We start from the raw sequence: 27,214 nt of genomic DNA, 5'->3' as shown, positions 1-27,214 counted from the left end.
CCCCATGAGCTCTGATTCTGCACACGACTCAGGTAGTCCTCTTGAATCCTCCACATTGCATAGGACTGCTCTTTCTTTCGATTTCCACATGAGAGATATTCTTTTTTCTTTCTCCACAAGAGCGTCACCAAAGCTCTGATACCACTGAAACCTTAAAAGGTAATTATCTTCCACACCAATTCACCACTTAATCAATTGGAGAAGAAAAGCATAATCACACCATGAGAGCAACAGTAGAGTGGGTACAATCTCCCCCCCCTAGATGAGTCGCTCATGCTTCCTCATCTAGAGTATTTATGATATTTCATAAAAGCACCAAGGAGCCAAAATTATCCCTCTCTTCCAAAATGAGGGATTTGCTTTACATAGCCATCTTAGGGCCCAAAAATGAATTATGTCCAATACAAAATATATTGCTCAAACTTGCAATAATAAAGCAAATACAAAATTGTCCCATGGCCATATAAAATGCGTTGTGCGACACCTCGATCGATACCTTCGCACTAACTCCAATCCTTGCTATGAGTTCTATCACCTGTACTCAAGCCGCCAATTACATTAGTTATTAATAATCGATTGAACGAATCATCGAATCAATCGATCCTAACATAACCGCGCTCAAAGGACAATAATCAAGCACAACACCAATAACACTAGCGACATTAGTATTAACATGGAATCACCCACGATACTGACCATCTAGCATGGCAAAACACAAGCTCGTCAGGCGTCCCCAACTAACCACACAAAGTATCCACTAGAACCCTTGCCGCGTCCGGTGCGCTCCTAAGGAGTACTTTGCCATAGTCACACTTGACTAAAATAATAATGTCCAAAGCAAGATATATTAGAAATATAATGTTCGTAACATATTCTCAGTGTTTATATTCTCAGCGTTAATATTCTCGGCACCCAGGGAAGGGCTCATTCCCTCGAATTATAACTCTTTGGGGAAGGAAGCGCGCCGCCTTCCCGCTCACGCTATGTGTGGTTATAATAATTATAAATTATATATTATCATACAAATATTTTCAATTGCTCATCCATTAAAAAAATTCTTGCTTTCAATCTAAATTCTTATAACATTTGTCTCTTTGATGCATGTTCTCGATGCGAGGGAGCAAGGAAATCCAAGCTGGATGCAAGATCGAAAGATAATGACACCTGTATTCATACGGTTATTGTCCATGTGACAATAGTGTATAAACTGCAATGAGCTTTTGTAAGCGTCGCCTGATTCATGTATTTGTTGGGCTTCAGCTCCTGAAATGTACAAACACTATGGACATCACCAAGTCAATAATAAGTCACCACCCTTGACATTTGCAGGGAGGATCGGGTCCTAATGGACCCTGTGTCACGTCTCATGTCCACATTTTTACTCATTCATTTTTTTCCTTTTAAAATTTTGTTTAAATGCTAGGATTCAGGTTCAATTTTGAGTTAGTAGTTACGTGCCTGCCACCGCCAATCTAGTTTAATCGAGCATTTACTTGGTGTGTAAGCTTGTGTTCATACCCCGCCACCCTCCAAAAGTTGATGTTGTCCTAATTGGCCTAATAGGAGGGATGTGCCTGGACTGTGACACAAAAGATTTGTGTCGGGTCTATGCCAGCTCCTCCAACTGGTACGTGATGGGCCCATTCCACTGCTCATAAATTAGCAGCTTGATGACGGTCGAGTGGTGCGAAGCATAGAGAGCGCAGCCCACGGGTGGGCATCATGCGGTGTGTACCCGTGGTTGGTGCACTATAGCCATGACATATGGAGGATACAAGGAAGAGAGAAGAGAAGAGAAGAGAAGAGAAGAGAAGAAGCTTCCAAGGAAGGATGGAGTGTGTAGGGGCAACCTTAGCAAGCCAAGCTTGTTTGCTTGGCAACAAGTGCACACACTCATCTCCTCTGCAACCCATAGCTTTTCTTCCCTCTTCTCCTCATTTCATACGTAGCTATGGTGCCTCTTTCCCACCCTCGCACCTCCTCCTTTCGGCCGTCTTTTCCATCTCCCCCTCACGCTCCCCTCCTCGCCTCTCCCTCTTCATTGCTGCCCACCGCTCCTCCTCCTCCCAACCTCCTCCCACGGATTCCTCTCCTCGGATTGCTCCCATCACGCGCACTGCTCAACAACGTGCCTCCACCTCTGTCGTTCCCCCGGATTCTTTGGTAAGTTTGCTTTTTCACACAGCCGCTCCTTTTCGCATTTCCAAAGTTACGAGCTGAAATACCACTCTGCCCGGAAACGAAGCTTGTTTCAAAGTTCAGTCTATTCTCTAATAATGCCCTGCGACGAACGGTGGAATCGTACAGACAGTCTTGTAAAGCGCGGATTCTTATTATTATTTTTTAATTTTCTGGGTGGGTCACAAGCGTTAGCACGTGGACAACTTGTATCCAACAGCTCCCGCATGATAGCCGAAGCTGAAGTAGGTGTTACATACGTCTGGATATTCCATCGGAGTTGCATACGTCTGGATATTCCATAGAGGAAGAATCTGATTAGCAGCTGATTCAATGCAAGGGAAACAACTCAACCATGTCCCCAACAAATTGATGATGCGATGATTGGCACATGGCTGTACATGGCTGTGGCACCCTCAAAGCTAAGGGGTGCTGTTCACTTATTCAGGTGAGGCATCCCATATCATTTATGGGTAAACAACAGCTGCATTCTAAGATTACCGATGGGATATTTTCGAGTTTCTTCTTCAGCTTCTCATTAGCTTCTGTGAAGACTAGATGGCACACATGCTAACCAGGAGTCAACGTGCCATCAAGACGTTGAGTCGGAGAGGGGCTATGATTTTAATGCCCAATGTATCATGCGACTAAAGGCCAGTACTTTTCGATCTTCGGAGGACTCTGTTAGTGGTGATACTGAAGACCACCTATAGGGAAAAAGCATGACACGGTCATGTGTCAGTTGTATCTTGAGTTCTTTGAGAACATCCATTTCAAGTCTTTGTACACTGCATTTTTTTGGGAAACAGTTTGTTGCTAAGCTCTTCAAGTGATTTAAGGACTTACATTCAAGTTGAAGTATTGCTTCGCTCAAGGGGACCTATTGGCCTAACGCATGCTCAAGGAACTATATCCACAACCATTTGATATTATCCTGGGGCATATGCAATCATTGGTTTTTGAATAACTTGCCATATTGACTTCAAACACACATTCAAGTTATTCCCACTTAAGAGATTCCAGGGCCCATGATGTGTATCACGTTTATGCTGGAAACTCATTAATTATAGATCCCGTTTTTGAGCCTATGAAGTGTTCTTGTTCTATGCCCTGTTGACTGATTAATGACATCTTATAAGCACACTAGAGTGCAATCCCCCTTTGGGAAGAAAGTGCGGCATTTCTGTGCTAGCTTCTGAACATACCCTCAGGGTTGCAAAAGCCCCAGCGCTGGAACACTCTGAATTGGTAGTTAGGTGGTAACAATAATTTCTTGGTGTGCAAATTTGCAGCTAAATCAGCTTACATCATGTACATACCCTGAAACAGAATAGCTACTTGTCTAACCACAACTTGTGGTTATGTGGGAAGATACTGAACTAGTCAGTAATTTATGTGAATTAAAGATCTTGCTCTGATGTCAGTCTTGGTGTTTGAATTGGAAAAGGGAATGGGTTTTGGTACAGGGAGTTTGGTGCAACCAATGAGTCAAAGTGTCTGGCAGTTGCAAGGGTGTCATATGATTGATGGTGTTTTTGGCAGGGGCTAGAGCAATCTCCCATGCACCTGGGTTTATGAAGGGATTCTAACAAAAATCTGAATGTGAATCCAGGAAGTAAATATTTTCAAATACTTATCTCTTCCATTTATTCTGTCCTTGCAGTTAAATGGACGCCTGCCAGTTAATTTTGGAAGAACCTCAGTAATTTCTGTAGCGGTCCTTGTTGTGGCTGTAGTTGCAGTTGTGGCAAAGCCCGGGGAAAAAGCAGGTGGTTCTGTTGCAGACCTTGTAAAAAGGGGCCAATTAAGGTCCGATAGAAGATCAGAGTATGTGTTTGACCTTATATGGCTCTATTTTGAAGACTTATGGGGGACACTCATGAGGAACACACAACATTCTGTTTGTTATGTCTGCATATGTGGGAGCTCACTGTGAAAAGCAATGAATTAAAGAAGAGACCATGTGCTGAAGGTTGTCATAAATTGAGGTCCTCTGCTTGAATGTTATTTTTCCTGTAGCATGCTTGCAGCAATGCCTTGGCACCTCTTGTGACTGCTTTGTCAATGCTTACATTGCTTTCTATTTGTGACTGCTTTGTTTGTGCCTTTTTACTGCTTTGTTAAGGATTTGGCGTGTTGTGCCTTCAAACTGCGAGCAAAAGTTGAAATAAGTGAAAACTGATACTTGTCATGCATGGCTGCAGCTACAGACTGTTGTTTCTTTGAATATGTATCAAAGGTTATGTGTTGCACCTCTTTATCTGATGTCTGTATGGATCAGAGGTTTGCTAAGATGATGTGATGAAGTGGCGCTTATTTATATTGAGCAATGACGTCCTTTACACTTTCCAGCATACTCCAGACGGTTCACAAATTGGTATTGGCATGAATTCCATAAACAAGTGCCAAATGGTGCCTTGTCTGTTGAATGATGCCTCCTATTAATTTAGAGGAGATTATATAAACACGGGTGGTAAGGACATAATTCCCAAGTTGGCTGCATGTGAGGCCATGGAGAAGAAACTCTTCTAGCTCCACATGTTCTTCACATTTACTCCCTCCATTCTGCTCTCCGTTTTCACTGCAAATTGGCTGCTCTTTTGATCATTAATTCGCACAAACCTTAACTTAGTTTTATCCCCATCAACTATTGGGCCATTGTTTTGGCAAGGTACTTTAAATTGGAGATTTTGTATCTCATTAGTGTGCCTCTGCTATATAACAAGAATTGTGTGCCATTGGATTCAATGCGAACTGTCTTCTTTTTAAATTCTTATACGTTGACAGAAATGTTTTCTAGCTGGTCAAAGGAGTTACACAAGTAGGGCAATGTCCAATATGTGGCTCATGCTAATCATATGCAGCAATTCTAACAATCTTTGTGTTGCTCTCTAACAATTTCCTAAGTGCAGATGTCCACTGCATTGTTCATTGGTAGGCAGTACACTAGCTTGAATTGTCTGTTTTGAATCGGTGTGATTTATCCGAGTATGAAACACTTGGCTGCAGGGGAAGCAACTGTGGTTGCTGCTGTAGTTGGGCAGCAGAATGATTTTACCCATGGATCACGCTGTTAGAACTAGAATCCAGCCAGCGGGTCTCCCGTGCGGAAGACTGATAGAGTGTCCCCAGGAATTCCACGCGGAAGTGTTGCACTAAAGTGTGTGTACTTCACAACGATAGATGTGTGTGCAAGCCAGTAAATAGACAATGCATCCAAGAAAAATATAGAATCCACAATGATATATTTCCATCCAAAACGGGACACAATACAAAAGAGATGCAGAGTCCCACCAAACTGTGGTCCTCTGATCTTACCAATGTTTTCCTACTATATGCCTACATCTCTGAGCCTGTGTGCTCCTCTGAGCTTATGTCGAATCCCTGTCCAGTGATCTTTCCACCTTACTGCCCGGGTAGTCAGCCTAGGTGGGCAGCACTCTTGAGCTAAGCCTGCAGATTCTTGTAAGCCTCCTTCACCTCCTGGATGTAGGCCAAAGGGTAACCCTGCTGCTCCTCCTTTCTGCTCTGATGTTGCTGCTCCAAGTGATGCCTTATGGGGACTGAAAGGCCAGCTTTTATAGGCCTCAAGGATCTCTAAAAAACCACATGGCAGCCACAATGCCCTAACCCTTACTTACAATGCTGCCCATGTGGCAGTTTCTCAAACCCTAGGTTCAACCCCCCCATTGCTCTCCTCATTTGGGGGCTCACAAGTTAGGAGGTGGCCAATGCTAATCCAACTCCCCCTCTAACCATTGGCCCTATCCCAATCCGTCGACGAAGATTCTCTTCTGGAACAGTTGGTGTCTATGTTGATTTCTGGCTTTCCATCCAGTGGCTCCTGCTCTGTCAGGTCCAGTTCCGCATACACACACCAGTCTGGAACACAGGTCCATCCAAGGTAGCACCTACTGGCACCACCACCTTCAGTCACGAACCCGCTTTAGAACTTGAGCACTCCAGGTACCAACATCCTCCAATTGTACCGTTTGTGATGGGTGAACAGCCTGGAGTCCTCCAGGCACCATGCTCTCAGGGTCTGTTTCAACCTGTCCTGCATCTGGCTAGGTTTGCATACTCCAGACATTATATCCCAAGCATAAATCAAGTTTACTTGGACCGTTAAGGTTTTGCATTGCCCCCCTCTAAGTCACAGTGTCAACAACACCAGCCAAGCACCCAGATGGTTCGAGGCACTTATCACTATCCATCACCTTCACAAAAGCTCTTTGGACCATCTCTCAATGTCGGACATACGGACAATAACACCGAGGTTTGTATATCTAATCTCATCAGCACTGGGAGATGCCACCAAGAAAAGTTCTTCTCCGACTACCAGCAGAGCTGACTCCTCTGACTCTGAGCTGACCCCTTGTAAACTACTCGGTGCTTTCTATCAATTCAAACAACGGATTTTGCAGAGGCATTTGAATGAGATGATTGCGAGTTGCCAAACACATATACTTGAACTTAAGAGTTTGCAATTAAGCTGGAATTAAGACTTATACAGCTTAAACACAAAGTGACATCATTGGAGAATGCAATATGATTGAGGGGCCAAGACGGGCCCCCCCCCTTATCCAGGCTCACTTTATTCTTGAAAATGGAGATACAAGACCAAGGTGCAATGCACCTTCCAAACTGATGAACTCAGTGAAAACCTAGGACCTAGATACAAGACTCAAAAGCATATGTACAAGGTAGACAACAAAAAGGAGGACTCCAAGCTCAGGTTTCAGCTCTTGGCTTGCCCAATCCACAAGGGAGAAGCCTGCAACAATCACCACTTACATCCAACATTAGAGACAAACACTAGTTTCTAGAAAGATAGTAGAAACAACATGAAATAGTGCTGTAAATGAGATAAACTTGACAATACAGGCTCCCTTCGTGACTTGACCCTTTTGTAGATGAAGTCCTTGATGCCTCTGAAGCTACCTTGGGTGAGGGGAGTGTGGAAATGGGGCTGGAATGAGAACAGCTTAGAAAAAACAGCCTGTAGGCTAGAGAGAGAGAGCTTTTATGGAGTGATAGCTGTAGAGAGAGAGTGCCAATGCTGATCCCAAGGGAGGAGATGTAAGAGAGGAGCTGCTGCTGTTCCAGAGATGCACAGAAAGGCAGATTTCTGCAAGGGAAATGGGCTGGAACAGTAGAGAGAGAAATTCTGCAGAAGAGAGAGAAAGACTGCAGCAGGAGAGAGAAAGGGGCTGTGGCTGCTCCAGGCTAGGTGAAGGAGAGAGGATGCTGCTGCTGTTCCAGAAGAGCTGAGAGGGGGCAGATTTCTGGAGAGGAGGGGCTGGAACTGTAGAGAGAGAATGTGCTGTTGTAGAGAGAGAAAGTGCTGCTGAGGTGAGAGAATGGCCTGGGGAGAAGCTGGCTGCACCCAAGGAGCTGGAGAGGTTCTGCTGCATCATCCAAAAGGAGGGAGAAGAAAAGTGACGAAATTTTCATGTGAGGAATGAAGGGGAGAGGCCTTCTTTTATAGGCTCAGCCCCCCCCCTAGACCTAGAGTGGAAGGTGGACACTTGTCCCAGATTTTTGGTGGGCTGCAGTCCCAAAGAGGACAGCCCACCACTTGCCCTAAATCTACCAGATTTGGGGCCAAACACTTGGCCTGCATGCCCTGCCACTTGCCATGCATGCTGCCACATGTGTGGGACAGGTGGACTGACTTGCCAGCTCAGATTCCATGTGGCAGTCTGCCACGTGTCAGCTGCCACGTCACTCCCAAAAACCCTAAAATTTCAAAGTTGTCAGAATTTAATTCTGATCGCACCCACGGGTTCCTAACAGCTTAGACTATCTATTGACGTACTCTAAGGTCATAACTGAGCCATACTGAGCTCATTTGTTTGTCGTCTTATCTTGTATCTCCATTACTCTTGGCATGCTGCCAGGCCCACACCCAAAGCTCAGGGAACATTCTCTTGAATGGTTCCTAGGTCGGTATGCAATCTGTGCATTTGATTGGTCCCATGTTTGGGTACTCAGGTGGGGTGTGGTTTCTAGATGTCCCTCTCAAAGAGAGGCCATCACTCTTGTGGGTCACTAATGCCCATAACCCCAAGCAAGGGGGTCCACCCTCAAATGCTAGACCTAGTCCCCATTGTCCGTAACTGAACAGAAGGAAAACATTTCATTTCTTAATAAGCATACTATTGAAAAACAAAAAGAAATAGTACCAAGCAAGTGGATACATGTTGAAGCAGGATGACATTCCCTCCGTCTTTCATTCGGTTGTCCGCAACTGAAATGCTTCCTCATAAGCATCCAGGATTTCAGGACACTCCTGAAATGTAGCTCTGTCCACCCATTGGGCATCGGTGGATGGGAGCCCTCTGAACTTCAAAAGGTACATTTTGCGAGTCGTGCCTCGACGTCCCGTAGTGAAGTTATGCAAAATAATTTGTTCTGGGATCAACAAGATCTCAGTGTCCTCTACTTCAGGTGCATCGTCCAGTATGGGCTCTTGAGGTGGTTCCCCAATGAAGGGTTTCACCAAGCTTACGTGGAAGACATTGTGGATCTTCCAATGCTCTGGAAGTCTCAATCGGACTGAGACATCATTTATTACCTGCAACACCTGAAAAGGACCATAATATCGAAAGGATAGCTTGAAGAAGATGCGCTTTTTGCCCACTTTGGTTTTTAACCGGGCTTTCTCAAATTTCAATAAGACCCATTGGCCTTCTTTCACTGCAAACGCCCTCCGTCTTTTATTTGCAGTTGCTCTTTGTTTCTCCTTTGCCTTTTGAATGGCTGCTCGAACCGTGGCATAAGCAGAGTCATAATCCTCCACGAATTGATCAGCGGCAAAGATTTTCTCTTTTGTTTGCATGAGTGGAGTTGGTAAAGATCTACCATATACAATTTCGAAAGGAGCTTTTCCAGTGGAGCAATGAATTGTGTTGTTATAAGCAAACTCCACAAGAGGAAGGAATTTCTCCCAAAAGGTTTGCTGGTCATGCACATAAAATTTCAGCAAATCCAAGAGTGTACTATTCGTAACTTCAGTTTGGCCATCCGTTTGAGGATGAAAAGCTGAGGAGAAACTTAGAAGAGTTCCAAGGTTCTCAAACAAAGCCTGCTAGAAGTTACTAGTGAACTTTGAGTCTCTATCTGATACTATAGACTTGGGCATGCCGTGGTGTCTAAAGATGTGTCTAATAAATAAATGGGCAGCTTCAGGTGCCTTGAGATTCTTTCTGCAAGGAATGAAGTGGGCTTGCTTGCTGAATCGATCTACTATCACCCAAATCATGTCATGATTTTGATTGGTCCTGGGAATTCCTGTAATGAAGTCCATGGTGATGTGTTCCCATGGTCTCTCAGGAATGGGTAGGGGCTGAAGTAAACCCTTGGGTTTTCCTCTCTCATACTTAGCTTTTTGACATGCGAGACAAGCTAAAATGTAGGCAGTAGTGTCCTTTTTCATATTAGGCCAGTAGAAAAATTTATCCATGGCTGAAAAAGTGGCCACAATACCCCTATGACCAGCATAGGGTGGGTTATGGCTTTCCTCCATCACTTTAGATCTAAGCTGCTTTGTGATACATAGTTTGTTCTCCATGAATAAATAGCCATCCCTGATGTGGTAGGCATGATGGGTGCCTCCATCTTTCAAATGTGCCCATGGCTGAGCAAAATCAGCATCTCCCTCATAGAATTCTTTGAGGGCTGTTAGCTCATCATGATAGGGAACTGAAATATGGTGAAGCCGTGGTCTACGAGAAAGGGCATCAGCCACTACATTCTCTTTTCCAGGAGTATATTGTATCTGAAAATGAAATGATTGCAGAAAGGTAGACCATTTCATATGTCTCTCTCTGATCAGAGGTTGAGTTAGAAAATATTTAAGACTTTCATGATTAGTTTTTACAAGAAAATCTATCCCTAAAAGATAATGTTTCCAAAGTTTGAGAGCATGAATTACAGCTAAGAGTTCTTTTTCATAGATATCATAATGAAGTTCAGCATCTCTTAGCCGTCGGCTTTCAAAGGCCACAGCATGACCATCCTGGGTAAGAGAAGCCCCAAGGCAATCGCCACTGGCATCAGCTGCTACTAGGAATGGTTTCCTTAAGTCAGGAATGATAAGTACTGGAGCTGTAGTCAGGGCATGCTTTAGAGCATTAAAAGAGTCCTTTTCTTTTTGGGTCCATCTGAACTTCAGATTTTTCTTAGTGAGATCATGTAGAGGGGCTGCAAGTTCAGCAAAATGCCAAATAAACCTTCGATAATATGAGCATAGGCCTAGAAAAGACCTTACCTCATGGGCATTCTTCAAGTCAGGCCACTCTACAATTGTCTGTATCTTGGCTGTGGGTCCATACGGACACCTTCTCGTGAGATAATGTGACCAAGATAGTGAATCTCAGGAAGAAAGAACTCACTTTTCTTCTCATTGATGTGAAGAGCATTTTCAGCTAAGATTTGAAATACAATCTTTAGATGTTCCTTATGCTCTTGCTCATTCTTGCTGAAAATGAGGATGTCATCAAAGAAGACGGCAGTGAACTGTCTATAGTTCCTGAACAACCGTTCCATCAGTCGATTGAACGTGGCTGGGGCATTAGTAAGGCCAAATGGCATTACCATATATTCATACAGCCCAAATGTGGTTCGGAAGGCTGTTTTATGAATGTCCTCAGGTACAACTCGTACCTGATGGTAGCCACTCTTAAGATCTATACGGCTGAAAATTTCAAATCCTCCTAAACGATCAAAGATATCGTCTATACGAGGAATTGGGAAACGATTCTTAACCGTCTGTTTGTTTAAGGCTCTATAGTCTATGCACATCCTGAAGGTTTTATCCTTCTTTTGGACTAGTAAGACAGGAGAGCAAAAAGAAGAACTACTGGGTTGGATCAATCCCTTGTCCAAGAGTTCTTGGACTTGCTTGAAGATTTCATCTTGTTGAGTTTGACTAACTCTATATGGGGGTCTATTTGGAGGTGAAGACCCTGGAACTAAGTCAATTTTGTGATCCTCTGGTCTCTCAGGAGGGAGGTGACTAGGAAGTTCTTGAGAGAAGCAACTAGAGAATTCCTGAAGGAAATCTAATCTTTCTTTTGTGAGAGGATCTGACTTTTCTTCACTTGGTTGCTTATCGCGTACAAACACTAGAAAAGAACATACTCCTTTCTTAAGCAAATTGGGAGATCGTGCATGACTTACCATAGGAATGGTGTTTCCTGAAACTCCCGCTGTAATGCTCACATCTCTACCTACCCTTATGTTGGAGGGTTAGAATATTCTTCACATAATCGATTCGGGGGTTGACTTGCTTATGCCAGGGCATGCCGAGAATTACATCTGATCCTTGAAGTGGTGCCACCATGAAGGGTAGATGATCCAAGTACCCCTGGATGTGTACCCGAAGCTTGCCGATGATGGGGTACACCTTCTCTTCTTGGTTCTTGAAGGCTGCAGTTGCCTCCAAGGCTTCTCCTTTATCCTCTGGGGCTATCCCCAAGTTCTGTGCCATCTCATGAGAAATAAAGTTGTGAGTAGCTCCACTATCAAACAAAAACAAAGCTGATTGATCCTTTACCTGACCCCATGTTTTCAACAAACTATGGGTGTCGTTTACAGCTCCCTTTTCTGGAGGTGCTTCCACCTTGTTGACTACCAAAACTGGCTTTTTGAGGGCTGCTTCTTTGTTGCTGTTGTTTTTGGCAGCTTGAGGGCATTCGTAGAAGTTGTGGCCTCGATCGCCACACTTGAAACACCGCCCTTCGGAGTAATACTTTTGCTTCTGTTGTGGAGATAATGAGCTGAAAGTGCGGGCTGCTTTCTTCGAAGGAGGCTGGCTGGCTGACTTTTGCTCTTTTGGTGCGTCCTTTGCTGTCTCCTTACCCTTTTGTTCCTTGGAAGAGGTTCCCTGGGACTTTCGCTTGTTGTTGCTCCCATTCCGCTTGTTGGAGAAAGATTGTTTCTTCTCCACCTTCAAGGCGATGTTGATGGTGTCTTCGAGAGAAGTAGGAGTGGCAATGTCCACCTCATCTTGAACGATATACCGTAGGCCAGCAAAGAACTTCCTTTGCTGCTCTTTTTTATCCTTCCTACTGAATGCTTGAACTTTTAACAAAGTATCCCAAAAACGATCAACATACTCACTGACTTTCTCTTCTTGGCGTTGGCGGAGGATGTCCCATTGCACCATTGTATCTCTCTTAAACTCCTTAGGCAGGAAGTGCCTCATCAAGTTCTTCTTGAAGTGCTTCCAGGTGTGGGCTTGCTGTCCAGTGTTGACCATAGCTGCCCACCAGAGTGAAGCACGGTCTTGCATGTGCAAGACGGCAAACCGGATCTTCGCCTTGTCTTCGTACTCGTCCCCCTCAAAGAAATACTCGAGGTCTCGGATCCAGGCCAGCAAGACCTCGGGCTTGTCCTCTCCCTTGTACTTGGTAAACTTGAAGAGCTTATCTCCAAGAGGTACCTTATGCTTTGCATACCTTCGTCTCCGTGGACGTCTCGAAGGAGATGGACTCCGATGACGCCGTCTACCTCGAGGAGGGGAAGAAGAGGATGATCTTCCCTCCTTGTTGGAGTTGGTGTTGTCCGCACGGCCTCTTCCTTGGGATTGGGGCCCTATGTCATGAGTTCCTGCTTGGCTGCTTTCCAGCACTTGAACCTGTTGAGCAATGTTTGCCAAGAGAGCACTCAACTCATGCAGGTTAGGAGGAGGGTCAGGTCCATTGGCTGCCATGATGACAAGATGACTCAACGAAGGAGAGACTCAACAAGAGAAAGCACAGAGTACAGGACCACTGCCTAAGCTCTGATACCAATGTAAACTACTCGGTGCTTTCTATCAATTCAAACAACGGATTTTGCAGAGGCATTTGAATGAGATGATTGCGAGTTGCCAAACACATATACTTGAACTTAAGAGTTTGCAATTAAGCTGGAATTAAGACTTATACAGCTTAAACACAAAGTGACATCATTGGAGAATGCAAGACGGGGCCCCCCCCTTATCCAGGCTCACTTTATTCTTGAAAATGGAGATACAAGACCAAGGTGCAATGCACCTTCCAAACTGATGAACTCAGTGAAAACCTAGGACCTAGATACAAGACTCAAAAGCATATGTACAAGGTAGACAACAAAAAGGACTCCTCCAAGCTCAGGTTTCAGCTCTTGGCTTGCCCAATCCACAAGGGAGAAGCCTGCAACAATCACCACTTACATCCAACATTAGAGACAAACACTAGTTTCTAGAAAGATAGTAGAAACAACATGAAATAGTGCTGTAAATGAGATAAACTTGAAAATACAGGCTCCCTTCGTGACTTGACCCTTTTGTAGATGAAGTCCTTGATGCCTCTGAAGCTACCTTGGGTGAGGGGAGTGTGGAAATGGGGCTGGAATGAGAACAGCTTAGAAAAAACAGCCTGTAGGCTAGAGAGAGAGAGCTTTTATGGAGTGATAGCTGTAGAGAGAGAGTGCCAATGCTGATCCCAAGGGAGGAGATGTAAGAGAGGAGCTGCTGCTGTTCCAGAGGTGCACAGAAAGGCAGATTTCTGCAAGGGAAATGGGCTGGAACAGTAGAGAGAGAAATTCTGCAGAAGAGAGAGAAAGACTGCAGCAGGAGAGAGAAAGGGGCTGTGGCTGCTCCAGGCTAGGTGAAGGAGAGAGGATGCTGCTGCTGTTCCAGAAGAGCTGAGAGGGGGCAGATTTCTGGAGAGGAGGGGCTGGAACTGTAGAGAGAGAATGTGCTGTTGTAGAGAGAGAAAGTGCTGCTGAGGTGAGAGAATGGCTTGGGGAGAAGCTGGCTGCACCCAAGGAGCTGGAGAGGTTCTGCTGCATCATCCAAAAGGAGGGAGAAGAAAAGTGACGAAATTTTCATGTGAGGAATGAAGGGGAGAGGCCTTCTTTTATAGGCTCAGCCCCCCCCCTAGACCTAGAGTGGAAGGTGGACACTTGTCCCAGATTTTTGGTGGGCTGCAGTCCCAAAGAGGACAGCCCACCACTTGCCCTAAATCTACCAGATTTGGGGCCAAACACTTGGCCTGCATGCCCTGCCACTTGCCATGCATGCTGCCACATGTGTGGGACAGGTGGACTGACTTGCCAGCTCAGATTCCATGTGGCAGTCTGCCACGTGTCAGCTGCCACGTCACTCCCAAAAACCCTAAAATTTCAAAGTTGTCAGAATTTAATTCTGATCGCACCCACGGGTTCCTAACAGCTTAGACTATCTATTGACGTACTCTAAGGTCATAACTGAGCCATACTGAGCTCATTTGTTTGTCGTCTTATCTTGTATCTCCATTACTCTTGGCATGCTGCCAGGCCCACACCCAAAGCTCAGGGAACATTCTCTTGAATGGTTCCTAGGTCGGTATGCAATCTGTGCATTTGATTGGTCCCATGTTTGGGTACTCAGGTGGGGTGTGGTTTCTAGATGTCCCTCTCAAAGAGAGGCCATCACTCTTGTGGGTCACTAATGCCCATAACCCCAAGCAAGGGGGTCCACCCTCAAATGCTAGACCTAGTCCCCATTGTCCGTAACTGAACAGAAGGAAAACATTTCATTTCTTAATAAGCATACTATTGAAAAACAAAAAGAAATAGTACCAAGCAAGTGGATACATGTTGAAGCAGGATGACACCCCTCCTTCTTCTGATCAGCCTTTTTCTTTCTGCAGTCCTTCACAAAATGCCCTGGCTCATCACAATAGAAGCATTTTTTTCTTTCTTTATTTTCTGCTTGTTTTCTTCATCTGAAGAGTCCGCTCCATCATCAGATTTGTCCTTCTTTGGCTTGCCTTAGCCCGGGCTTACCCTTGCCTTGTTCTGAGCTACTAGGGCTTTATCATCCGTTCCATCATACTTCTTTTCCTGAGCTTCCTTTTGCAGCAAGAATGGAACCAGCTTCTCGAAATTTATTTGTGCCGCCCTCTGCCCTGCAATCATCGTAGTAACAAAACTACTATAGCTCCAGGGGAGCATTTCCAGCAACAGCCTTGCCATCATGGTCGAGCTCATCCTTTGACGGCTGGAGTTATCACGGTGGCTTGAGGCATCAGCTCTCTCCTTGTTGTCGCAATCTCCCACAACTCTCTCAACACTAAGTGGATAAAGTTTAGAGTGTCGTACATTGCCTGAACTTGAGCTGCTACTTGGGTACAATCATTCAGACACGTGCCTAAACCCGAGCCCTTTAGAGGTTGAAGTCGATCCCCTCTAGCAATGAATTAAGGTTGTCCTTGAGCAAGGCCCTTGTCTTCAAGCTCCACTTCCCGTGAACTTTGTCAGGGCTTTGATACCATGTAAAAAATGGAATCCAACCAGAGGGTATCCTGTAGCAGCGGAACAATGAAAGAGCGTCCCTAGGAATTCACTATGGAATCAAACTTCTTTACGTGTGTGTACTTCACAACCATAGATGTGTGTGTAAGCTAGTAAATAGAGAGTGTATCCAAGACAAATATAGAATCGACAATGATATATCTCCGTCCAAAGCACAACACGATACAATAGAGATGCAGAATCGCACCAAACCGTGGTCCTATGATCTTACCAACGTTCTAGTATTTGCTTGGCACTCCTAGATCTCTGAGCCTGCATGCTTCTCTGAGCTTATGCAGACTCTTTGTCCAGTGATCCTTCCACGTTACTGCCCGTGTAGTCAGTCTAGGTGGGCAGCATCTCTTGAGCTAAGTCTGCAGCTGCCTGTCAGCCTCCTTCACCTCCTAGATGTAGGCCAAACGGTAGCCCCGCTGCTGCTCCTTTCTGCTTTGAGGTTGCTTCTGCAAGTGATGCCTTATGGGGACCTGAAGGCCCACCTTTTATAGGGCTCGAGGACCTCTCAAAATAGCCGACTAGTAGGGGGTATTGGCCGACCCAATCACGCCCCCCTGCCCTTCCCCGACTTTGCTGTATTATATCAGCCCCACTTTGGGGGCACAGACTGAGGGCTGGCTAGCCCAGCCAGGCCACATGACAGGCTGGCCTGTCCAGCCCTACCCCTTACTTCATGTAGGGCCATATGCCCTCCAAAACCTGCCCAAATCTGCCATGAATCAGGGTGCCACCTTGTCCTTGTGTTCCGTACACTGCACTCTGCCTCCAGCCCATGGGCTTGCTCCATGGTGATATCATCCCTGCGTCATCGCAGCTGTTCTCTGCTGTAATACCTGGGCAGACTGGCCCCTTCCATCCGTGGAAACATTTGTCTCAAATTTTGCCTCCATGGTGGCTTTTGTCTATCAGGTACTTTCACTCTTTGTGTCTTTGTCTGATTGCCGCCCACATGGCAGCACAATGCTGCCCATGTGGCATTCTCTCAAACTCTAGGTTCAACCCGCCCATTGCTCTCCTCATTTGGGGGCTCACTGGTTGTGGAGATGACCAACCTTAATCCAACACCCCCTCTCAACGACCCACATTGGCTCTATCCCAATTCGTCGATGAAGATTCTCGAGTAGCTCTCATGTCGTAGCCTCTGGAACAGTTTGGTGTCTATGTTGTTTTGTGGCGTTCCATCCAGTGGCTCTTGCTTTGCCAGGTCCGGTTCCGCATAAACATGAGTCTGGTACATATGCCCATCCAAGGTAGCACCTACTGGCACCACCACCTTCAGTCAATTACCCGCCTTAGAACTTGAGATCTCTAGGTAGCAGCAGCCTCCAATTGTCCCCCTCATGATGGGTGAACAGCCTGAAGTCCTCCAAGCACCATGTCCTTAGGCTTTGTTTCAACTCGTCCTCCGTTTGGCTAGGTTTGCATACTCGAGACATCCCAAGCATAATCCAGATTACGTGGACCATAAAGCTCCATGTGTGGTTTTCCCTCTAAGTCACAGTGTCAACAACACGAGTCAAGCACCCAGATGGTTCTAGGCACTCATCACTATCCATCACCTTCACATAAGCTTCAGACTCCTCTTCTGACCATCTCTCAATGTTAGACATATGAACAGTAACACCGAGGTCCATATACCTAATATCATCAGCACTGGGAGATGCCACCAAGAAAAGTTCTTCTCCGACCAACAGCTGAGCTGACTCCTCTGACTCTGAGCTGGCTCCCTTCTTCTTCTGATCAGCCTTTTTCTTTCCGCAATTCTTCACAAATTCCCCTGGCTCACCACAATAGAAGCATTTCTTTCCTTCTTTCTCTTCTACTTGTTCTCTTCATCTGAAGAGTTTGCTCCATCATCCGATTTGTCCTTCTTTGGCTTGCCTTAGCCAAGCTTACCCTTGCCTTGTCCTAAGCGACTAGGGATTTATCATCCGTTCCATCATAATTATTGTCCTGAGCTCCTCATTGGAACCAACTCTTCGAAAGTTACTGGCGCCGACTTCTGCCCAGCAATCATTGTAGTAACAAAAGTACTATAGTTCCAAGGGAGCATTTCTCGCAACAGCCTTGCCATCCTGGTCAAGCTTGTCCTTTGATGGTTGGAGTAGTCACAGTGGCTTGAGGCATTGGCTCTCTCTCCGTCTTCGCAATCTCCCATGATTCCCTGAATCCGAACCTCATTTTCCACAATGGGTATTTGGTCCCATCGAGCTTGCCCATCTCACAAAAATTAGGGATCTGATATCTATTGGCTATGACAATGAACTAAAAAGGATAAAGTTTAGAGTGTTGTGCACGTGCCTGAACTTGAGCTGCTACTTGGGTACAATCATTCAGACACATGCATGAACCTGAGCCTCCTGCCTGGGTACAATCCTTTTGAGGTCGAAGTCGATTCCCTCGAGCAATGAATCAAGGTCGTCCTTGAGCAAGTCCTTGCCTTCAAGCTCCACTTCCCGTAAACTTCCGCAAGATTGTTCTCTAATAGCAATGCTCTAAGACGAGAACGAGGAAACTATACTAAGTTGGTTATTAAAATGTTGTGTACTAACAAAAGGCTTTTCTAAATGATGAATTGTTAACATTTGTTCTCCTGGATACAACTTTCACAATGTTTGGTGTATACACGACAATATATCCTTCTATAATTTCAAATGATATTCCATTTTGATATTTTACATTGTGCTATATATAAGATTGCTTATCTCTCACACTCAAATAGCTCTATGAAAGTCAAAGATGCTAGTAGGGCAAGAATGAGGGAAGATATCGGTTAGTCATCCATGATCAAAGGCTTCTGTACATGTTTACATTTGTTGTATTGGTATAATCTTAATGAACAAAGAACCTTTCTATCGTTTAGAATGATCTTCTGTCCTAATTTTTGAAGTTGCTTTAGTCTATGCTTCAAAGAAAAGATAACATGTTCAATTTACTCACCATATGGTGGTGCAAATGTTTTGTGGAAAGAATAATAGTACCTTATTTCTTTGGTTTGGAAGTTGAGTACAACTCTTTCAAGCAAGAGGAAATCCCACCTTTTTTAAAATAAAAATGAATTTTTTAAAACAACCATTAAAAGTGTTTAGAAAATGCATTAAGGATTATAAAAAGAGACCATCTTGGTCATATAGGGTGTTACTAGTTTTCAAACTTGCTCATCAATATCTTTGCCACAACAAGCTCTTGCATCCTCCTTTGTGCCTAACCTTGGTTTCGTGCTGGTTCGTATTGCTTGCTTTCTGCCCTTCTACACTCTTCAACACACTTGGTACCAAGGTGTAGGCTTCATATATTTGATATACATATCATCACTTGGCAATTGCATCAGTGCTAGGTAATTTCCCTTCCACAATTCAATGTAAGCTGGGAACTCAATCATGTCGGGGTGTAGGATGTGGTGGAAGAGTAAAAACAACAACTTTTCTAGAATCCACTTGGGCTAGGTTGACTTCGTACACGTCTGTTCGCTCATGGAACTTCCACCTTGGCTTTGCCGCTTCTTGCATCCTGGCCCTAATTCAGAAGTTGCTAGTACCTCCCCCTTAACTTCCTTCCCATCAATGCAAGGATTTCTTTGTCATTCTTGCAAACTCCAACCCACTAACTTCCTTCATTGGCATATCCAACACAAATACTCCCCAATTAGATCACTAAAATGTTAGCTACGAAGCCTCATCTTCTAACATGTAGATTTATTCGCTGAGCAATGCATTCGAATTGCCTATGCGCATTCAGATTTGCCTACAATCTGGCTTTGCAAAGACAGAATGCCTATTTTCGGATTGCTTGTTGGAAGATCTTGTTGTTCATAGGATGGGTTCGGCATGCATCACAACTCCTCATGTAGAATATTTGTTTACATGTTTGACGGAACCATAGACGAATTTGAACTCATAAAGAACCTATAGAACTATCATATTTGTAGAACACTCAAAAAAGTAGAAAACCCTTCACAAATTCGTTTTTATACTCACCCTGCAACACTTGGTGCAGGGAATTTTAACTGCCTTTCCTTCTGAGAGGGATTCTTACCAAAACTATTGGCATGACTTTCAACTGTCTCACTCGGTGCATTGTCTTCATCACCTTGGGATCTTCATTGCAGGTCAATCCACATGATTCATACTTAGGCTATGGCTTACTTTGCCTAGTCCTTCGTCGATGTTTTGACCCCTTTGGTATGGAGGTTCGACAACAGACTAAACTATGTTATTCTTCATATCACCTCTCTCAATTGAACCCACTTGGCTTCAATACCAAGTGTGAAAGAAAGGAAGAAAGAAAGTTTATAACGTCAAGAACATGCTGTCTGTTGACCTCTCCTAGATCACTGTGTGCCCCCGATGAACTTCAGTGGCTGCCCTAGGTGAGTAGCAGATCTTCCTTTGCACCACGATCCAGCTCTTCTACTGTGGGTAGATCTGCCTGTTTATGTGCTCTTGGACTGTCCATTGAGAGCTTCTGCTACACACAAGCACTCTCCTTTGCTATCCAAAAGTCTGCTGCTCTGCACAAAGCAAGAGGCTGGTATGCCCAAGACTGAACTACCTGAACTGCCCACACAAGGGCCTTTACATAGGGCACTAGGCCCTTGGAACTGGCCGATCAGTCTGTCAGATGCCCCAAACTGGACCCACCCAGTTTGGCCCTTTCCAAACAGCCAACCTGTACCTGGAGCCTACGAATGTCTGGCCCGACTACCTAGTACCTTCTACCTTAACTCAGACTTGTACTGCAGATGCCACCCTGCTCTAGGAGTCTACACCTGTCTACAGAGTACAATTTTCTGTTCCTGCCAACTACAGTAGTCACTTCAGTAGCATACTGTCTTGCTACAGGCGCTTTTGTCTGCTGAACACCTACGCAGCTTTGCAGACATCTCCAGGCCTTCCACTACTTGATGCACCTGCTCTGGTACTTGCTGTAACACATGTCCAAGCTGTACCTGCGATGTACCACCTACCGTGCTGCTGTACCAGCCCAGGTACCTTCAGAACCTTGGCTAAACAGAACGTCTGTATGCTGCCTGTGTGGCAGCCACTCTGCTGCCCTCATGGCAGCCCTCTCTGTCCCACCCTATACAGTAAGTCATCCTGCCCAATGTCCTAATATGGGGGCCATAAGTGGGGAGGTGACCTTCATATTCCAGCACCCCCTCTCACCAACCCACAAAGGGCCCACACTTAGATGTCGAGGCTCAATTTTTTCGAGAGTCCATTATTGCAACCCTTTTTGGTTTTTGGTGTCTACATACATCCAAGAGCTAAAAACCCACTGGAAATTCACTTCACGGATGAAGTTTTTAAACAATAAATTTGATATTATGTTAAGCATGTACAGGGTTCAAAAGTAAGAAAGCCTGTAGGATTTAAAAGCAGTGTCTATAAGATAAGGTTATGCTGTGCAAGGAACGGAGCTTTGGAAGATCATGAGACATGAAAAATTGATTTAGAGGTCTTTGAGGATAGATGCTTTGAGGATGGCATCTCCAGGATGAAGAAGCATCAAAATAATTAACTTTATGATTGTGGATGCATCACCCACAACCTTACCTTGTTTGGCTGTGTAGGCAGCAAGAAGCCCGTGATAGATCGTTGTCTACTGTCTGGAGGAGTAGGCTGTCATGCCCTCCTAGCGGCTACTCTACGCCTGGCAAGCGCCACAGTAACCCCTGTCGGCCATATCCCAGGTCTGAAAATGAATGAGATGAAAATTTTTTTAAAAACCCGTTTCTAGACGAAATGCCTAGCGAAATTTAGAAGCATTTCTTGTGACATTGGTTGAATTTAACAAGGCTTATCAAGATACACAGGGTGGCTCCAGTCCTCAACATAGTCAATCATTTGGCACGCTTCTCTTCCGTACAGTATGGAAGCCTTTGAAAAGGAGGACTTCACTTTGCTGGAACTGTACAATGTTAGGAAAGAGGGCCCTTGGCCCACAGGTGCTGCATATATTGATGTCTCTGGTCCCTGGTGAGAAGTAGCAGACTATGACACACAACAATCATGAGGATGACAACCGCATGCTGAAATAAATAATTCTGGGGTGTTTGTCCCTCTTCCAACACCTGGATAACCCTCATGGTTAACGGCACGAGTCAGCCTCACCCCCTAGCCCTCTGACACCTCCATTTTCATGTTTTCATTTCAAGTAGTGACTCTTGTGTGTATAACCTATTTATTATAAGTAGTCCTCTCTAAGGGCTCTAGTGAGTCTAGTGCCTATTATGTGTCTACCTATGTGTTAGAGAATCATCTCGATTGGATGTTAGGGTGCGATGCGACTCTCCCCCGATTCCCCTTGTGCATATGATTCTTGGATTGCCATTTGTTCCCTCTCTGTAGATACTCCAGCATTGGCTTCGTGCACTCTTTTTGTGCTGCAGCTACATTTTGTTCGAATCTTCATCCATGAGTATTTAACTGTGCTTTAAAATAACCTGTTGTCAAAGGACTTGCTCTCAGTGCTGCTGAAATGGATGACTAAAATTTGCCCTTCATCTCCTTTCCCGAACTATTAAGCCGTCTTGATGCCTTGGTTTGTGACCCCTGGAGTGGAGGATGCAAAGATGATGACTGTATTCTCAAGTAAGATTCCGTTTAGGGTCCCTCTATCTGGAATATCCTTTAGTGGCCCCTCCATCTCATATATTCTTTGCTTTTGAACCTGCATCGGCCTTCCTCTTCCAGTATGGGCCATGGCAGAATTGTTTCGTGCATGAGGACTGTCTTATTACCCTCTCTTGTGACCTGCAGCCTTGAAAATGTTTTTTTGGCATGAATTACAGCTTGCTGCTGGATTTTAGAAATGCTTTTGTTCTGAGGAAGGCAGATTTTTATTGAGGCCAGATCATTGACAAGTTTCATGGTCTCGTTTTTAAGAGCAAGCACAAAACTGTCCTTTGTGTTCCTCGCACTCTCTTTGGGCGAAGATCAGATTTTTTGAAGGCTTGTCAAGTCCGGATGCATGATCCACGAGTATTGGTGGATGAAAGTAAGCTAGAGAAGAAAAGGAGATTGTTGTATATGAATAACTTTCTGACAACTAGGAGATCTTTCTATTGTGACTTTTAACGTCTCCTAAATATTACCATGTGAAAGGTTTGTTAGAAAATACCCAACAGAGGGTACACGCAGCGGAAATAATGCCCAGGAGCTTACACAGTGTGCGGTGTGGGTGTGGAATCACAAACTTCTTTACTTATGTGCATTCAATAGGTGTGCAGACTCATCAATAGACAAGGAACCAAACTAGATAGAGAAACCACCAAATAATATATTTCCGTCCACAAATATGGACACAATACAAAATAGACAGATCCAGAGTCCCACCAATGGTGTGGTCCTCTGATCTTACCACAAGGTCCTTCTCCTATCCGCTGGCTATCTCTAGACTAGAGTCCGCGTGCTCCACCTCGAGCGTGAGTAGACTTTCCGTCTAGGATGATCCTCTCCACCTTGCTGTCTGGGAACCAGCCTAGGTGGGCAGCTTCCTGGCTAAGTCTGCAGCCCTGCTAGCACCTCTCTATCCTCCTGAAAGTAGGTCCAGAGGGTGGCTACCTGCTGCTCCTTTCTGCTCTGGATTTGCTGCTGCAAGTGATGATGTTCTCAGCAACCTTCTGCCCTAGAAGACAGTCTAGGTTCAGCCTCTCCCTGAGCTAAGTCTGCAGCACCTCAGCACAGTTCACCTCCTGGTCATAGGCCCAACTGCTGCTGCTCTGCTGCTCCTTCCTGCTCCCTGAAGTGCTGCTACGCTGGATGATGAAATGAGGCCTGAGCCTCTCCTTTTATAGGCCCTGAGGCCTGCTGTAGAAAACCGACCAGTCTGCCCTGACTGGGCCGACTGGACAGACTAGGTTGGCTGGCCCAACCGACCTGGTTGGCTCAGCCCAACCAGCCCTATATAAGGGCCCTTTGCTGGCCCTTTGTTCCATGCAGGGTCCAGCTCCTTTGCTGCTGTCCTGCCACCTGCCAGCCCTGCTTGCAAGCCATAGACCTGCCCATAGACCTCCTACTATACTGCGCCTTGCTGCAGCCCTTTGCCGGCGCCTTGTCCTTCCCGTACACGTCCGTACTATTGCTGATGTCATCGTGCCTTTTACCTGGGACACCCCGCCATGTCTCCTGTTCCAGATTCACCTCTTCCAGGCCAGATCCTGATGCTGAATGCCTCGCCATCTGCTCCTGTTGTTGGCGCCATCTGTTGCAGCCACCTTGACTACAGGTGTGTTCCCTTAGCTGGCTGCCCACATGACAGCCTATGTGCTGCCCATGTGGCAGCCCCCGCTCTCTCTCTTCTCTGGACATATTCTACCCTAGGTCTCCCTCCCCCACGCTCTCCTCATATGGGGGCTTACAGATGGGGAGGTGACCATTCCAACAAGGTTGCGGTCATCTCTTGCTCTGCTCTTCTCTCACCAAATGTTGGTAGTCATGCATCCCTGCTTGGCATGTCCAGTGATTGTAGTCTACCTCCTTGATGTCTCTCCTCTCCACACATATGAGGCATTTTTTGTGCGGATGGAGATGGACTGTCATGTGCATATTTTCTTCAAAGCAACCCATTGCACTTCCCCTTTTTTACCTACAAGGACTATGGATGTAGGGGACTTCATATATCATAGAAGTTGTAAGGTAGCCTACTAGAGAGAGAGAGAGAGAGAGAGATTGATTTTATTAAAGTGTACTGAGGACCGATGGGTCTATGAGATTGATAGAAAACTTGATACAATCAGCAAAAGGTGGAGCTACTAAACGAGCATCCTAACCCATGCTAGAGAACTGTGCAGGACATAGTCAATGTCATGATCATCAATACAATACAATACAGTGCACATGCGGCACGAAACGTCAAAGCAGGCGCGGCAACGGATTAGAAAAAAACCTCGTGATAGAACGCTTCCTACTTTCTGGAAGTGTAGCCCATCGTGATCTCCAGGCAGCGGCTCTGTGTCTGACAAGCACCAGAGTTACCCCAGTCGGCTATATCTCATTTCTAAACATAGAGAGAGAGAGAGAGAGAGAGAGAGAGAGAGAGAGAGAGAGAGAAGTAGAATTTATTATTGTCCTCAGGGGGCCAAAAATGACCCATGGGACCTAATCCTCAGTACAAAAAATCTCCTCCGATGTGGAGGGGTCAATAGTTTTCAAGTTCTTGACGGTACGAAAAAGGACGTGTGACAAAAGACCCCAACGTTGCCGGAGAGGCAATGGAGAGAACTGATGAGAGCTGTGTGGTGTCTACAAGTATCTGTTGGTAATCATCCTTGATACGTGCATATCTGGGGCACTGTAGGGCTACATGTGCCTCTGTCTCAACTGTCTGTGAATCACAAAATCTGCAAACTCTGGCATGTTGTGGCAAATTCAGCCAAGCTCCTTTCTCTATGGCCAAGGTATGTGACCGTGTGTGGAATCTGGCAATATTCCTTCGATAGAGAAGAGGGATGGGACTGCTGATGTATGGCTGAGCAGAGGCATCTGGTTTCATGATTGATGACCAGCATAGAGGATTTATTTGATCTTGGTAGTATTCTAACTTGGTCTTGCTTTCTACTGTCAGCCATTGAGCCTGTAGGGTGCATAGTAAGGACAACTGGAATTCCTGTAGTTTGACCTTTTCATGTGGCATAGTTAAGTATGGTTCCACTTTCCATCTGCTGAACCATTTCCTTATGTCTGTTCCCCATCCTGTACATATGATCTTGCTTTTATGGTTCTTTTGAAGTTTCATACTTGCTGTCCATGCTCTGTGTGGTAATCTGTGTGTTGGCATTTGTTTTACGTCCACTAGATATTGCATCACTCTGATCAATGCATGAAACTCAATTGGCCTCCTGCCTGTTTCCAAAAGTGCACAGAGTACGGGGTAGTAGCCTGCATCAAACAACATATTCCGGATCTTCCACACAGGGGGAGAGAGAGAGAGAGAGAGAGAGAGAGAGAGACATTCTTAACAAATTTATTTGTTCTTTTTTGCAGCTCAAGGCCCCTAAAGTATGAAGATCCATTCAACAATCCAATGGTGAAAATGGGCGAAAGAAATTCAGTTGTTAAAATGTATGGGAAGCAGTTTAGGTTACAACCTGTGACTTTGACAGAAGAAAAAATGCTCAGTCATCAAAACAGGAGAGTGCATGCATACCAATGGAAGAGGCCTACTGTATTCTTGATTGAAGGAGCACCCATCCCAGAGGGCGTTGATCCTGATACTGTTAGATGGATACCTTCAAATCATCCATTTGCTACCGCTAAGAATGACATTGATGAGGTTGCTGCAGAGAAGAATGTCTATCAGACCAGAGGTGTACCTTCTCGAGTAAAAGCAGAACATGAAGCTTTGCGCAAGAAAATGATGGAAGCGGCTGAAAGGGTTAGTCTTTGCATTCTCTCTGTCTTTTGTCGTCTTTGCATTCTCTCTGTCTTTTGTCTCTGTATGTGCATGTCATTTAGTTTTGATGTCCTAAAGAATGGAAACCATTGTACTAGCGAACCTGGGCTATATTTAAGTTCGGTTTAGTGCAGCACATTCACTTGTGTTCAAACATTCCATTGTTTAGGAAGAGTCCTGGTTGAATTTGGAACTCTTGCCATCTCAGTAGTGGTTCTTGAAACCTTTTTTTTGGGGTGCAAATTTCCCTCCAGCGTTCGCATTCATATGCGATGACTTGGAAGTGTTTTTCTCAGGTTTTCAAGTGAGATGCTGAGGCTTCACGTTTTGAATGCAGGAAACTGACTTGCAGCTTCCAGTTACGTATCCTAGTGTAAGTGACCAGGGAAACAGGACACCAAATTCTTTTCCAGTGCAGCATCCTGAGAAGGGCCTTGGATCGAGGTCTATAAAGCCATTTGACAAGAATGATGAGGCTGGGCTTGGAGTGAGGTCTATTAAACCATTTGAGAAACCCGATGAGGATGGGCTTGGAGGGAGGTCTATGAAACCGTTTGAAAAAAGTGATGGTGATATCACAGCAATTATTAACAGTCCAAATGCAGATTCAGGATCAGTGTCTTCTGATGGGAGGTTTATTGATGGTCAAGTTGTTGGCTAAATTTCATGCATTGGCAGCACTAGAAGAGGACTGCAGGTTTGCCTATTCATCAGATGTATGTATAGTGACAAATTTGAATGTGAAATTATATGGCCGAGCAAGTCACTGAATGTGATGGACCGATGCAGAACATGACTAGGCTTGTGTAGATCAAATACTCAAAGCAGGCCTGTTTTCCAAGGCCAAAAGAGTATCTGACTGAAGGAGCATGGTTTCAATGTGGCGTGCTTTACAGTTTAAAAGCGATGCTTATGGTGCATCTGATACAATATTTCTATTCTTACCAATCGTGGGATGGAAAGCACAGGTGCAGTTATCTTTATTAATGGCCGAGCTCTACATGTAAAAGACAATGTGTCAACTGAGTGTACACAAGTTAAGGATTCATGAACTCAAGATCCCGGCATTTTGTATTGGTTCTTTCTTTTTGTACTCATCAATAATATCTGGTGTTAGCATGCAAAGGTAAGAGGTATCATTTTTAGAATATTCTTGAACTACTTGGTGAATGTAGCCTCTAAGCAACACCCAGAAAGTTTGCTGCTTAATGGTGCACAGAAACGTAGAGAGTCATAGCAATTCCAGCTTTTCTTATTAAGCAGGCTGTAATGGATCAGTTACTCTTTTGGTTATAAATGATGAACCTGTTTTTCTGGACTG

At 45.0% G+C, this 27,214-nt stretch overlaps 1 protein-coding gene across 1 annotated transcript; it reads left to right on the top strand.

Moving 5' to 3' along the window:
* Nucleotides 1-1,811: 1,811 nt before the first annotated feature.
* On the top strand, nucleotides 1,812-27,214 carry MCD1 (multiple chloroplast division site 1). The gene is made up of 4 exons (XM_087386711.1): nucleotides 1,812-2,163; nucleotides 3,842-4,005; nucleotides 25,485-25,875; nucleotides 26,231-27,214. The coding sequence occupies exons 1-4, from the start codon at nucleotides 1,831-1,833 to the stop codon at nucleotides 26,552-26,554; spliced, it is 1,212 nt and encodes a 403-aa protein (XP_087242837.1). The 5' UTR covers nucleotides 1,812-1,830; the 3' UTR covers nucleotides 26,555-27,214.

Source organism: Dipteris shenzhenensis, chromosome 16 (assembly GCF_047967505.1).
Source record: "Dipteris shenzhenensis isolate YYH24624 ecotype China chromosome 16, Dip_SZ_1.0, whole genome shotgun sequence".
NCBI lineage: Eukaryota > Viridiplantae > Streptophyta > Polypodiopsida > Gleicheniales > Dipteridaceae > Dipteris > Dipteris shenzhenensis.
This window is presented reverse-complemented; position numbering and strand designations above follow the sequence as displayed.

Excerpts from the sequence above, each read along its gene's own strand:
- MCD1 (XM_087386711.1), top strand. The coding sequence starts at position 1,831 with ATGGAGTGTGTAGGGGCAACCTTAGCAAGCCAAGCTTGTTTGCTTGGC. Across the intron at positions 2,164-3,841 it reads TCGTTCCCCCGGATTCTTTG|TTAAATGGACGCCTGCCAGT; the intron begins GTAAGTTTGCTT and ends CTGTCCTTGCAG. Across the intron at positions 4,006-25,484 it reads AGGTCCGATAGAAGATCAGA|CTCAAGGCCCCTAAAGTATG; the intron begins GTATGTGTTTGA and ends TCTTTTTTGCAG.